This window comes from Neovison vison, chromosome 11, assembly GCF_020171115.1.
Source record: "Neovison vison isolate M4711 chromosome 11, ASM_NN_V1, whole genome shotgun sequence".
Classification (NCBI taxonomy): Eukaryota; Metazoa; Chordata; class Mammalia; order Carnivora; family Mustelidae; genus Neogale; species Neogale vison.
The window spans coordinates 182537373-182551808 of record NC_058101.1 but is presented as its reverse complement, the minus strand read 5'-3'; the positions used below and the strand labels follow the sequence as shown (position 1 = coordinate 182551808).

Here is a 14436-nt window from a genome sequence, read left to right as displayed (position 1 = left end):
GCCGAAGGCAGAGGCTTTAACCCACTGAGCCACCCAGGCGCCCCTAATGTGATTTTTTTTAATCTAAAAATGATTTTATACCAGATCATATCTATAAACCCATTATGTTGTCCCATGGACAGATGTGGCTTTCCCATGAGGGGATTAGAGTCTTAACCACCAATTTTGGTGACTAGTCTTGAGCCCTTTCACTTCAGCTCTCTGGATGATGTCTTGATGCACAGTATAGAGTTAATATGTTCTCCAAATTTCTTCCCAGGGAGTCCATGAAATTAAATGAATTCATTTCTGCTAAAGTATTTCTAACTCTGGGAAGCAAGATTTTTTTTTCCTTATAATAAAAAGTAAATGGTAGTAGTACCTTTTCTCTGTAGATGTTAGATAAATACATACACCTGTCTTAACAGACTATGGTAGCATGTTTAAAAAAAAAAAAAAGAACTATTTCTTTATTTTACTTATCATTAACAGTTTTACTTGGTTTGGTAGGGCTGCCAGGTACCTTTATAACTTTGCATTTGACAGATCATTTCATATCTCTGACCATTATCTTCCTTATAAGCAAAAATACAGAAACAAACACAAAACTTGGGAAGATGGGAGTTGCCTTTAAACGTGAGCTTACGATTTTATATCATTTTTATGAAGCTGTGTAGTATATATAAGGGCTTATAAAAATACACATAACTGGAGGAGATAAAGTCACAACAAATATGTTACAATGAACTCAATAAATGAAACCGTAAACATTTGTTTATAGAACAACTATTTCTATGCCAGGCATTTTTTAAAACACAGAGAAAACGGAAGGCATGGTCTCTGGTCCCTGGGAAGTTAGTGTGTTTAGAAAAATGAAGTAGCTAAAATAGTAAACCAATTAGAAAGATTATATCCCAAGGGGTGCAAGGCTGATTATTATGGTAATGAAAATTAAAAGAAGGAAAAGAAAAGACGGGAATGACTTGAAGAAGATTCTGTAAACTTAGCTATCACTTACACGGAGGCTTTTCCATATACCAGGCATGCACTGAGGCTACAGCAAGCTTTTCTGCAAGACGCAGTAACTTGCATAGCTAGACCAGCAGCTGTATTCTGGGATGCAGAACAGACACAAAAACAAAACAAAAGAAACCAACTTAGACACAAGGACCAATATATGAGCTCCAAAGGCCAGGCAGATGACCTTGGACACTGTGGGAGCAAGTAGGGAGTATTAGTAACTTCTGGAGCAGGAGACTGACACAATAAACATGGAGCAGAGGTTTAGGGAAGACAGACTTCCATACAGGCCAGAGAAATTTAGGAACTAGATAAGGTGGGGGCGAGAAAATCAGAGACACTAGCTAAGGTTAAAGTTTTATAAAACCCTGGCATAAAAATGACGATGATGATATTTATAACACTTTTTAATAGCTGGATTAGCACAATTAAACAAGGGGATGGCTCAAATTCCTGGTTGTGTCCTGTGGCCTCATTACCACGGCTGTAGAGGGAGAAATTTGGAATAAATAAAAGGAATATATATATATATATATATTCCTTTATATATATATATGACCCTATATATGTATATTTTATATATATATAAAATATATAAAAAATAGTAACTACTTTTTCCCAGGACAAATTTAAATTACCATGGAGAGAATATATATATATATATAGAGAGAGAGAGAGAGAGAGAGAGTCAGAGCCTCAAGTCCATAAAAAGACTGCTGTTACTCTTACTCCCGCCCTGGAAGAGTTCATTCTTCCCAGTGGGTGTGACACTTGCCTGTTGCACTTCTCTGTTCTTCAAAGTTGTAACGTTTAACTGATGGAGAAGCATTCGTGAGGCAGAGTGGGCGTGACTCTGGAGGCTTAGATGTCCTCCCGAGAGGACCATATCTTCTATTCCTTCTGTGTCTCTCCTGTGTTGAGACTCCTGCCTTGTGCTTACTAGGTCCTTATTAACTCATTGTGACTTTCACTAAGGCATCTTGAAGGAAATTCTCTTGTCCTTATTTCTAACAATTTCGGTGAGCTTTTGCCTAAAATCGGGTGCACTGATGAGGTGATCTTAAGAGTTCGCTTCCTTGTTTCTCCTAAAATCAGCTAGGCGGCCACATATTTATGAATCTCCTTCTATGAGGCAGGCACTTTGCTCACGCTTAGCCTCAATACTGAACAAAAGCCATGCTGGGCTCTGCCCTCATGGTGTGTGCAGGCTACGGAGAGTAGCAAACATATTTCAAGTAATTAATTTAGTTACAAATGGTGGTGTGCCGAGTGCTGTCATGGATGTTTAGGAAGGTAAAGGAATGTCTCCTGGGGGATCCCGACTAGTCAGAGGTGGTGTCTCTTGGCAGGGGGGAGAAGAATACACAGCCCTCGCCTTGAGAAGCCAATAGCTGATTTAAAACACAACACAACTTTGAAATGTTCCTATTGGATTATTTCAGTAAAAAGCGAACATTTAGCTGTTTCGCCATAAAACGAGGCTGGCGGAGTAGATAGAACTGTCAAGTTCTGAGTCTCTGGACTGTTGGACGTGACGGGGGAGGAGGACATCCTCCAGGGAGGAAGGCCAGACCACAAAGCAGCACTCAGTATGTCGTCGAGTCCCAGTGACATGGAGATGTATGGGATGCAGAGTGATCCCATATCCGATGAAATTGTTTGAACCCAGACTCACCGAGATACATCATGTCGAGTAAACAGTGGCTAGAGCTTGAGTCTACAGATGAGCATTTCAGAACAAGCTGTACAAACAGAGCTCTGGGAAGGGCACCAAGGTTCAGACAGGACGGGCTAATTCATAAACACTGCCACCCTCATTATTGGGATTGTATGTCTTAGACATTACGAAACAACACCAGAGAGCCAGGACAACTCAGATATTTTGTTTTCCTCAATCTACCCATGAATCCAGCGTGGCCAATCTATATACACCACAATCTCCTGGCTTGAGAACGAGTCCCCAGGTCATAATAAAAACAGGAAAAGTGGTGATGCGTGCTCGCTGAACAGTATCGGGAGGTGTACAGGGTTGGATCTGAAGGAAATGTTTCTGAAACTTTTTATATTTAATATTTTCTTTAATGACATTGAAGAAGGCCCTCCCTTGAGGAAATAAATATCTTTTGCAGATGATGCCGTAAAGAACACTGAAACACAAATTAGAAAAGCATGTACAAACCTCAAGAAATTGCACTTAAAGGTAGATAACAGAATGAGGTTCATCATGGGGGAAGCGCAGACTAATAGTAACAATACATTTGGGAAAGAGTGATCTACAACGCAGATAGTCAAGCCGTGAGTGGGCGAGGTCTAGCCAGAATGCTGCGCAGGGGAAGGGGGTGAGAAAATTCAGCACTTGCAATGCGATACTGTAGAAAAACAGACCATCACTATATAAGCCAGTGTAGACCCTGCCAACTCCAAGCTTACGCTGAAGGAGAGCAAAAGGCCCTCCCCATCTAACACTTAAACTCATCGAGATTCCTTAAGATGAATCTGTTGGCATTTCCATCACTTGATATTGGTAAGCATTAAACACCAAAGAAATTATCTCAGAGGTTATACAATATGAAGGAAATACCACAACTAGTATCAAGGTAGAGCGAAAACACAACAGGCGTTTTTCTTTTTGAGGCAAGGTATTTTTTTTAAACTCTCAGGATCTCTCATTGTAGGATGATGACCAGGAGGGAAGAGGTGAGAGAGAGAGACCCCATTTCCCTTTTCCTGCCCGATTTGGGAGGGCCTGATGAAAATTCATGAAACCAAGAAATAAAGGGTTTCTAAGGATGGTTTAAAAATGGACCATAAATTTATAAAACAGCTTATAAAATTAGCCAGTGGTAAATAACTAGAAGTTTCTTGGGGATCTGTAAGTATCTGAATATGTCGAGCCGCTCCACCAATAAATGGGAAATCATATTCAATCAGAATATCAAAACTTTACCAAGCACTAAATCAATTCTCAAAATACATGCATGTATGATTGATTACACCATAAGCATATCAGGACAGTCAGCAAGTACTAAGGTTATTGTTAAAAAGTTTTTGTTTTATCAATACTATGTTCAAGGCTTGCTTACTAGATGGCACTACATTATCGAAGCCTAGGTAAACTGGCATTTCAGTAAAAAGATTTCATTTTGAAGGAATACCATTATTCAAGAGTTATAGGGTCTTTTCCAAATTCCAAACACAATGTTAAAGCTTTCTATTTAAGGGAGTGAGTCTGTGAGGGGGGCGTTGGGAGCTGCTATTAAAAATAATTATTTAGGAGTTAAAAGAGGAGAGTCATCAGTCATGAACTGTAAGAACAAAAGCTAGATGTTCAATATTGACCTGCACTTGGCAAATCAGTTGACTATATGAAAGTCTCTTTGATATAGTTCTTTTTTTTAGGGTTTTATTTATTTATTTGACAGACAGAGATCACAAGTAGGCAGAGAGACAGGCAGAGAGAGAGAGGGAAGCAGGCTCCCAGGTGAGCAGAGAACCCGATGCGGGACTCGATCCCAGGACCCTGAGATCATGACCTGAGCAGAAGGCAGAGGCTCAACCCACTGAGCCACCCAGGCACCCCTGATAACAGCTCTTTATTGGACACTGCATTCTGATACTATCTTAGGCTTGGTTTAACAAACATTTTATGAGAGCTTTTGACAAGGTAGGCACTGTTAAAATTAGAGATACAGAATGATCAAGATATGGCCACTGTCCTCGCCACAGAGAATCCCAACCCAAACAGGCAAGGACAGTGAAAGAGATTGGGACAGGGTGCAGCACAGAGCGCAGGAGGGAATTGTCATTCAGGGTGTGGAAGCGGGAGATGGGGAAATGGAGGTCAGGCAAGGGTCCGTTGGAAGAGGTGATACTTAAGTTCAGACAAAACTGTGGATTTTTATCTCCTTAAGCTCAAATGTGGAATAAAAATTGTCATTTTAAGAGCAAATACTAAAACAAAAAAATAAAAATAATATTCATCTTCTACTCTGATCAATGAAACAAATGGTTTCGGGTAGATATATTTATTTGTACATATTTGAGGCTACGATAGAGGCTTGATTATTATTCAGACAGATTCTTCTAAGAAATAAAATTCTTGGAATTTGCCCGGACTCGTGCCAAAGCATATTGTTCACAATCAGATTAAATTTACCATACTCTTATGTCCAAAGAGAGTGATCCGTCAGATGCATAATGTAGAATGCTAATTTAGAAATATGTCAGAAACCAGTCTTTCAGAAGGAATTCCGCAGAAGTTAATCAGAGCTTAGAGATCAGATGAGCTTCCATTTGCATCTGCTTTCTCTACACGTGGCTGCAGATTGCAGGTTGCTTACATAGAAACTCTCTCAGTCTCTGCTTCCTGTCATTTTGATTTGGCAACAACTCCAGATGCCCCCAAGGAGCACTGGGTGTGGTGCATAAACCATGAATTGAGGAACAATGAAAAAAAAATTTTTTTTAAGTTCCATAATGACTGTTGCTGGACATTGGAATTGCTTTAGGAATGGGTATTTGCAATTCATTTTCCCTTCATGATGGTCTTAAAAATCCATCCTATCAAAATAGTTTTTTTAAAGTCCTGGAGTCCTCTCCCACGCGTAGCACATTCCGAAGAAAGGCCGTCAGAGTTTTTATACAAGGATTCCCCTGGTTAGGATGAGCACTGATTCCTGGAACCTTGGTGGTGAAAGGAGCCTTTGATAGATCACTTAGTTAAGTCCCTTCATCTGATAACTGAGGAACACTGAGGCCTGATGAAGCCAAAGGGATTGCCCGCGACCAAGCAGCAAGATAGTTAACTGTGGTGATAGGATAGAAGGAACCCCGTTCTCCATCTTCCAAGGTCAGGGTCCCTGACACCTTGATCTTGAAGGTACATACAGATCTCTTAGGAATCTTATTAAAATGCAGATTCTTATTCAGTAGTTATGAACTGGGGGCCCAAGATTCTGTATTTCTATTAATAAGATCCCAGGAGATGCTGACAATATTGGTCCATGAACCAATAATAATAAGGCTTTACCCTAAAAAAATTTATTGGAGTGAAGGCAAACATTTGCATAAGGATAGTTTCGGTTCAGATACGACTGGCATCAAAAAAGATTCCAAAAAAGATTGGCAAACCTTATGTCATCTTATGATGGAGATAAACCACCATGCCATAATGCCAGTTTCCTAGGAAACGTCGTTTTGGAAGTTCAGACTAATTAGAAAATTGTCTGGGTAAGATTTTTGATCTGCTTCACCTAGTTGTTCTGTGCCTTCTCACCTCAAAAATGGCATCCAAGATGCATAAATGACAATTTTCTAATAAATGCATTCCTTAAGGGACTTACGATTCAATGCATTTCTTAAGAGACTTAACGATTCTTCAGCTATATGTTAATTTCATGATCCTTGAATCAGTGCACTTCTTACCTCACTCAAATGGTTCTCCCCCACATCCCCTGCCACACACACAGTGTTCACGTGTCTTCTACCATGTTCATTGTATGGAACGAGTGGATTATTGTGTGATCATCATGAGAATTCTAATTTTTATCAAGAATGCAAACAGGTAAGATGAAATGGTCGTTACGGAATATATCCTTAATTCTGGATTACCTCCTTACTGTAGGGTATGCCCAGGTGGATTTGTAGCCCTGGTTTAGAAACAAATACACAAACAAAACCCTGTGTATTTCAGAGGTCATTATGTGAAATAAGTTCTATGGGAAACAGGTTTCCATGTATTTTTCTCATGTATCTGTGAAGAAATTCTTACTGAAGCATGTGTAACGCCATCTGTATGAAAAATGGTCTGGCCTCACAGACTACGATCTTATTTCTGGATTTCTCTAGGTAGATGTTCCTCTATTCAGTGCTGCAAACATATTCTAACCAAAAATAACCAGTTTAATAATATAAAAATGTTTTCAAGAGTTGAAAAGAGCTATTTCAATACAAGATGTTTGTCGTTAAGTTTATTGATAATACACTAATAATCATAATGACACTTTATGTTTGCACAAGAACTCATGGGACTAAGACTCAAGAAGTGCTTGTATTTTATCTTATAGGCCATTCTTCTTGAAATAGAAAAGTTAGATATACCAAATCACTTGGTAACTTTTTTTGGCATTGAATGTAGTTTTAAGGGGAATGAAAAATATCACCCTTATACTTGTAATAATGAATAGTTTTATTCACATTTCTTTGATGCCAAAAAAATAGTGTTTATTCTTATTTACTCTGGAGAAGACAGGGTCATGTGTAAATCACAAGGGGTGTGAGGTCACAGCTACATTTTATTAGGTGCTTTGCATGGTGGTTATGGTATAGCTCAACTATTAATAGTAATCACAGCTACAGGTGTCAGGCATCTATGAGTTCGCTTGCTAGAACCTTTTTGATGGCCCTATTGAGTAGAGCATGTTATTGGGTACAGTGAATCCAGTATGAAATGCTTTAGTTACTGGTATAACGGCAACAAAAAGAACAACTAGAAAGGACTTCCAAAGTTAGGTACATCCCCACATCACCACCTTACGAATGATGTGGGTGAAGGAATGTTGAGTAAAATGAAAATTTTTACACCATGGAAAGACAGTTTCACTTTAGATACAAAGTGACCTCTATTCAGGATGACTGGAGAAGAGTAACCATCTAAATTTTAAAAATGGATTTGCCTTTGACTTGGGATCCATGGGTGAAGAGAAATGTCTGCTAATCAATTATCTGCCTCTTTCTGTTATGAGGTATTAAAAATGAGACCTAATTTGTAGTACCTTTAAGAAAACAGGGAATATAGTTGTTCTTGTCCGTAATCACGAGAGTATGTAAGCACTTGACTTCTATTGTAGTGCGATGATTGAACAAACATAAAAGTAGGCATGACTGTACAGAACTGAGTGTAAAGAGACAGAAACACTCAGGGTCCTTTAAATAATAAAAGATTATGGATGGAACCGTGGAAGTCCTTACCAAAACCAGCATTTTAACAAGGTGTAGGAGTCAGTGCCCAGTGGCAAATAAGGAAAAAGGGAAGGTGACTTAGGGGCCCAGGCCTTGCCAGCCCTGCTCAACTTTTCAGCCTCCCTCGAGTTCAGTTTCAGTCAGCTGTCCTTAGGAAGACCGAAGCAAACCACAACCTAAATATGTGCCCCAGAGTTGTCATGAAACATGGTTTTTAAAAATGTGTTCTTTTCCTTTCCTTTATGTTGTTCAGTCACCAGGTCACTGTAGGAATCTCCATATTCCCTAGGAGGAAAATTGCCAGTCTGAAAATTCAGTGTCTGTAGCGTTCTATTGCTTATCACATTTTTGCCCTCTAGGTGCCAACCTGGATTCACTGGAGCAAGATGTACTGAGAATGTGCCCATGAAAGTCCAAAACCAAGAAAGTATGTTAAAATAATCTGAAATTTGCTCTCTCCCCCAAACTACAGCAACAATTACTACCACTTGGTGGTTTTACAGTTCAGTGGTAACTGATTCCTTTTGTCCTAACAATGGTTTAAGCACTCGGGGCGTAAACTCCTTCAGCACGAGCTTGTTTCTTTCTCTCCCAGCATGGACTCCAAAGACCATCGAGGTAAATGACAACCAACATGGCCAGCAAGGCTGGCAACCATGACAGGCAGGCCAAAAAAAAAAAAAAAAAAAGTTTCCTTCCAACACCTTTGACCAAAGCCCTCAGATGGAAAACGGACTCAAGAAAACCTCCGAGTTCATAGTAGGTGAGTCCCTTTGAAAGAAAACTGACCCTTAAGATGCCGCCATCTTTCTGCCCTACAGACCCGAGGACCGCAGTCTGTCCCAGTCTTGAGTCCTTTGGAGGAAGTGCCAGAGTCTGGAAACCATGGTTAGGACAAAGACTCAGTTCCTGAGGGTGAACTCACCAAGTTCAGTCAAATGACACTGAAGGAGCTTCTTTCTAGCGTGTATTCACCTCTTCTCTTTTTCTCTGTTTTTTCTACCATTGTTTTTTGTTTCTTCTCTCAGGTGCCCAAATGAGTTTACTGGTGATCGCTGCCAAAACTACGTAATGGCCAGCTTCTACAGTACGTCCACTCCCTTTCTGTCTCTGCCTGAGTAGGAGCATGATCAGTCGGTGCCGCTTTCTTGTTGCTGCATCTCCCCTCAGATCTCACCTAGAACTAGATGCGTTTTACCAGGTCTAACCTTGACTTGCCTCTGCCTGTCGCATGAGAACATTAACACAAGCGATTGTATTACTTCCTCTGTTCGTGACTAGTTGGCTTTGAGATACTAATAGGTGTGTGAGGCTCCGGATGCTTCTGAAATTGAAACTGAATAATGTGATCCAAGACAATAGTCATTATCCCACAGTGCAATCACAATAAAGGCATTTAAAAGTCTCACTTTTATTGGTAAAATAAAATCATTCCGCTAAACAGTCCATCTTCTTTATAAAAAATGGCAGCGTCCTGAAAAGGATGCTGCTAAGTTGTAATCAGTATGCACTTGAAATGATGGTAAGTTAACTTTGGCTCAGAATGTGTTATTTATAACAAATAAACATACTAAAAAGAGTTCAGATGTTTCTCTTCATTAACAGTTTGCACTTAGGTATTAAAAAAAGGCACTGAGTAGGAAAATTACAAACAAACATGGCACAGCAAATGAGATCGCCTGGCTTCTCCTTATGTTGCTTAGGAAACAGGTGATTCAGGACTAGTTTAAACAATCATTTTTGTTAGCATTCCTTTATGCTAGTGTCAATGATAATTTTAGGAACAAACAGGTTTTGTAAAAATATTATTGACTTTGAAATATAGTACTCTACCTCTAGATAGATATTTTTAAATGCAGAACTGGGACATTTTGATGGGTCTCAGTGGCTTCATGAGATTTTGAACATTCCTAAACGACCCAATTCACATGTATGTAATTTGCATAGATAACTAAATTATGTAATTCGTCCTGCTGTTGTGAACTGGGCTATTGCTTTTCTTTCTGGAGCTTTTGGAAGGATTATATTTAAGGTGGAGTCCATGTAGTTATCCTTTGAGATCAGAGATTGACAATTCTTTTTTCCTGTGAAAGATCAGATAGTGAAGACTTCAGGTTTTGCAGGTGATAACATCACCCGCACAAACCACTAATTCTGCCAGCTCAGCACAAAAGCCCCTGGAGACAGCGTGTAAACTGATGAGCATAGCTGTGCACTATTAAAACTTTATTTACACAACTAATGAATCATTGAACATGACATCAGAAACTAACTATGTACTATACAGTGGCTAACTTGAACTTAATAAAATAAAATAAAGCTTCATTTACAAAAGGAGGCAGTGGGCTGGATTTATCAACCCCTGATTTGGATTGTCAGTTGCTGAACCTGAAAAATATTTCACATGGCTTATCGGTGTAAAGTCATGTAACACAAGAAACAGTGATATGAGCAAGTCATTGGGGGACCTTAAAAGAATCAGATTTCCCTTTACTTGCATGCATGCAAAGAATAAGATTCTGCTCCTCCTGTTAACATTCATGGAAGAATAAATTTCATGGAAAAATTAATTTCCTATATGAATGGGGAGATCACATCCATAATATTCAATCGTTTATTTAGAGAAGTGGTGCTTTCTGTGTATTTACATAGGCAGCATATCGAAGGCTATGTCCTAGGCACCTTTCTGTTTGGAAAAATTAGTAAATTGGCATTTGCTAAATTTTCAAACACAGTCTTCCCTTTATCCACAAGTCTTTAAATAATACACATTTAGTGGACAGGATTTTTCTCCCCATAGCTATAGATTAATCTTCTTAAAGGTAGGTAAGATGCAAAGTAAAAACAGAAGTAATAGAATTTTACTCATTATAGTAAAGCAATTCCTTTTAGAAATCAGTTTGTATTCAAGTACCACAGATTTAGCAGATCACGTGCCTGTGTAAGTAACAACAGCATCGTATTTTAGAATTTTGTGAAAATTCCGAACATTTGTATTACACTTAAATTTTTGGTGTTATGTAGAGTTCTATTGTGCCCTGGAGGCTATGTTAGGCCCCTATCTAGAGAAAAGCATTTTTTAAAAAATGAAGTTATTTCATTTTTTAAATGAATCATCAATAATGATGCAGTTTAGGTCTGACAGTGGTAACCAGAGAAAATGTTTTCAACTTCTATTTTAGATCATTTTTTCTAAGATATTTCCAAATAGCCACTATCCAATCAGAGTGTGATTCCTTAAGTAAATTCTTCAGTAAGCTTTCGATCACACTGCTGGAAGATATCCAGGAAGGCAGAGTTCCTATTTACCCAGAGGTAACAAAGATTGATAGGAAGCACATTTCTGAACAGAAGCTGTAAATGGCCAGGCATCGATGCCACCTCAGAGCTAGAAATTCAAGAAACACCTTTCAGAAATTGCTTTCCAAAATTGTCTTGCCCAAAGTTAATTTCCTAACCCCAATGCCTTAAGTTCTCAACACAATGCAATGCAAATCCCTATAGAGAAGGCAGGAAAATAAATTGTGCTGCTTTAAGAACTCTGTGTTCAAGTAGCAATGTCGTGTGCATGATGAATAAAAAATGTCACCACAGTGGTAACAATTAAAAACTTAATTGTGTTCAGAATGTCTGAAACACATATATAAATTTTAAAAGAAAAGCTGCTTTTTTTGAAAAGAAAAGCTACGGAGAGAAACATTTTTTTCAACTTTACCAAACTACATTTTCCAATCGAAGTATGGCATTCTAAAAAAGGTACACTTTTTAAAATGCTTATTAATGCATAACTTACATTATTAGGATTTGATGCAGTTTTTCTGGCCAGAGTATCCTGTGGGCATTTATCGATTTGTAAAAACGGATTTAAAGTATGAAAGGAAAGAATATATATTTTATAGGGCTTTCTTGAAGGCAGCCATTTGCCTCGAAATAAAACGTATTTGGAATACTTTCTAGGAAGATGTTGTCAAGGTTAGTCAGCCTCAAATTTGACCTATCTTGACACAGAATTCCTTCTTTAAAGGACTGTGTTCATCACTGTGGGGTATGTTGGAGGGGGTACCGACAGTTCATAACAGATTTATAGACTTATTAGACAGAATAAAAAAGCATTCACAGCTTTAGTAGAGGTAGTATGGGGCGAGTATGTCATGCATAAACTAAAATATAATAGGAACTAGTTATCAAATAGCCCAAATTACAGAATATTCTTAAAGACTACAATTCTAGAACTTTCGAGCGTATTCTGGGAATGAGTAAACCAAACAGATATCCTTGAACATAATTTTGAATCAGAGGTTCCTAGTGCATAAATGACTTGTGTTGATTTCTAGATGCTCTGAAGCTATTCATTTATTTATCCAACATGTGTATCTTGCTGACAGTAGAATAAAGGCACAATCCATGACAAACTGTCACAAAGCCCAGCTGAGTGTTAGTGAGACTTGACTGCGTTTGTGTCGGAGAGTGTGCTCATGTGCACGGGGAAACTTGGGAGCCAAGAGAGTCTCCTATTACATTTCAAAAGGTTCAGTGGCAATACGGATTTGTATATGTGGGGGAAAATGTACCTACATTTGTAAAGGTAAGTCAAAAACTCAAAGTCAGATAGTAAATTGGTCCCATTTAGCACTGGCCTTGACAGACCTCCTTAAGAAGTCTCAGGGCTGCAGCGAGTCAGGACTCTACCTATGTCTTTGATATTATTTGCATAAGGAGGCCCAAGATATTAAAGAGTAAAATCCTGAATGTCATCATATTTTAACAGAAACCACAAAACGCACAGACAGATAAATTTTGGTTTAGAAAAAGGTGTCTTATTGTTCTTTTCTCTGATGCAATTGAGAATTTAAATTAGCCTACAGGTTAATCAGTTCTCTTCAAACAAGTATAAATTCCTAAAGCAAAGGATTAGTGAGTTAATATTTCTTAGTTTCTGCAGACTCTTAGATTGAAATTAATTTTTTAGATTGCTTACTGCACAGCAGGAAATCACATGTAGAAAAGGAAACAATTGTTTACAGTAACCTTTGTGGTTTTGAATTATTAATTTAATTTGAAAAATGTAGTGGCTAGACAGAAGTGCAGTAGGAAGCGTATGATAATAACGAGCCTAAGACAACATTAGATTAAATAGAACAGATAGAAAGTAATAACCTTTTCAAAAAGTAAAATTATTTGTGTATCCCGCTTTTCTTGACTCACAATGAAAGGAATGTAGCCACCAATAGTAAGAATAAATTAGAGCAGTATCTGCTCCACATTGAGAATGACTGATGCATGTTTCCTCTGCTTGTTTCCTTGTTAGGGCTTATGGCCAGAAGAGATTTCAATTTTAAGTACCAATTTCCCTTTGAATTATTTGAAATTGGAGCTGCCTGATACGAATGACTTCCCATGAAATGAAATTATAGTTAGGCTCACAGACTTACCTATAAAACTGTAAATGCAGTAATATGTATGCATGGGCATGCTACTAATTTTATTGAAGACTTAACCAAGCTTTCTACGCAACTAATATAGATCATTAGCAGTGTTCATGTAGGCATGGAATAATGATTCTCTGGAAAAAGTTTCTGTCGATCTCTCTTGATTTTAACCCTTAAATTATTACTGACCGGTAGGAGGAAAAGGCATAAGATGGAAGGGATTCTAGGGAGAAAAACTGAGTCACATCTTCAAGGAAATGTGTAAGGAAATTTATTATCACTTCCTTGGAAAATGAATTCTTGTACTTGATGTCCCAAAGTTTATATAAAGGGAGGCAGAAGGTCGGGGAGGCCGCCACTTTGTCAAAATGAGTGTCGCACAGAAACAAGTGAAGTTTATTTGGATTGGAATAAATTGTGATTTTACTGTGAACCTTGTGCAACCAATTTAATCCTAAATCCTCTGGCTTTTAATTTATGAAAAGTTTAGGTTATTTGCCTGAGTACCCTTGATCCAGGGCAGACTGAACTATTCTGCATTTTTGTTACTTGATGTACTCTTTGATTACTTTTTTAATCTGGAAGCTTCATTTCCTTAAGAGGTGGAAAGTTTTCAAAGTCTAAATTCTTGAGTATACCCCAGAAGCTTTCAGAGTTTTCCTGGCCATTAATTAGTTAAAAATAAACTTCCATGCAATTAAGTGGCCAACGTAGATCTCCAGATAGTTCTGTTTTCTGAGCTCTTAACCCTTTCGCTGTTGGCCGCCATATTTCATGGCTCCTTTATCCCACCGTGTCTCCCTGTGACACATGTGTGAGGATCCTAAGATTTTGTCAGTGAGAAGCTAATTGGTCCAAAGTCACTGCACAGATCAATGGCAGAGGCAGGATCTAGAACCGGGACAAGCCAGCACACTTGGATTTTCTGCTCTGTACTTGAAGTGATTTGTCCATGCCCAAACTGATGTTTCTGTACAAGAACTACCCCTCAACTGCATGTTTTCAAACTCAAGAGGTGCCGTGTCCTGTTTTTTGGACCACCGTGGTA

The 14436-nt window shown here is 38.4% G+C and overlaps 1 protein-coding gene across 7 annotated transcripts in view; it reads left to right on the top strand.

The window, feature by feature from the left end:
* The window catches only part of NRG1 (neuregulin 1), a 1114604-nt gene that overhangs the window by 1081949 nt on the left and 18219 nt on the right, over positions 1–14436 (top strand). For 4 of the 7 annotated variants that reach the window (XM_044225410.1, XM_044225411.1, XM_044225412.1 and 1 more), the window contains one exon: positions 8988–9046. In XM_044225410.1, coding sequence (XP_044081345.1) covers positions 8988–9046 — 59 coding nt within the window. Of the gene's footprint in view, positions 1–8318; positions 8387–8987; positions 9531–14436 lie in introns of those variants that run through there. The other 3 variants (XM_044225413.1, XM_044225415.1, XM_044225417.1) reach the window with 2 other exon arrangements.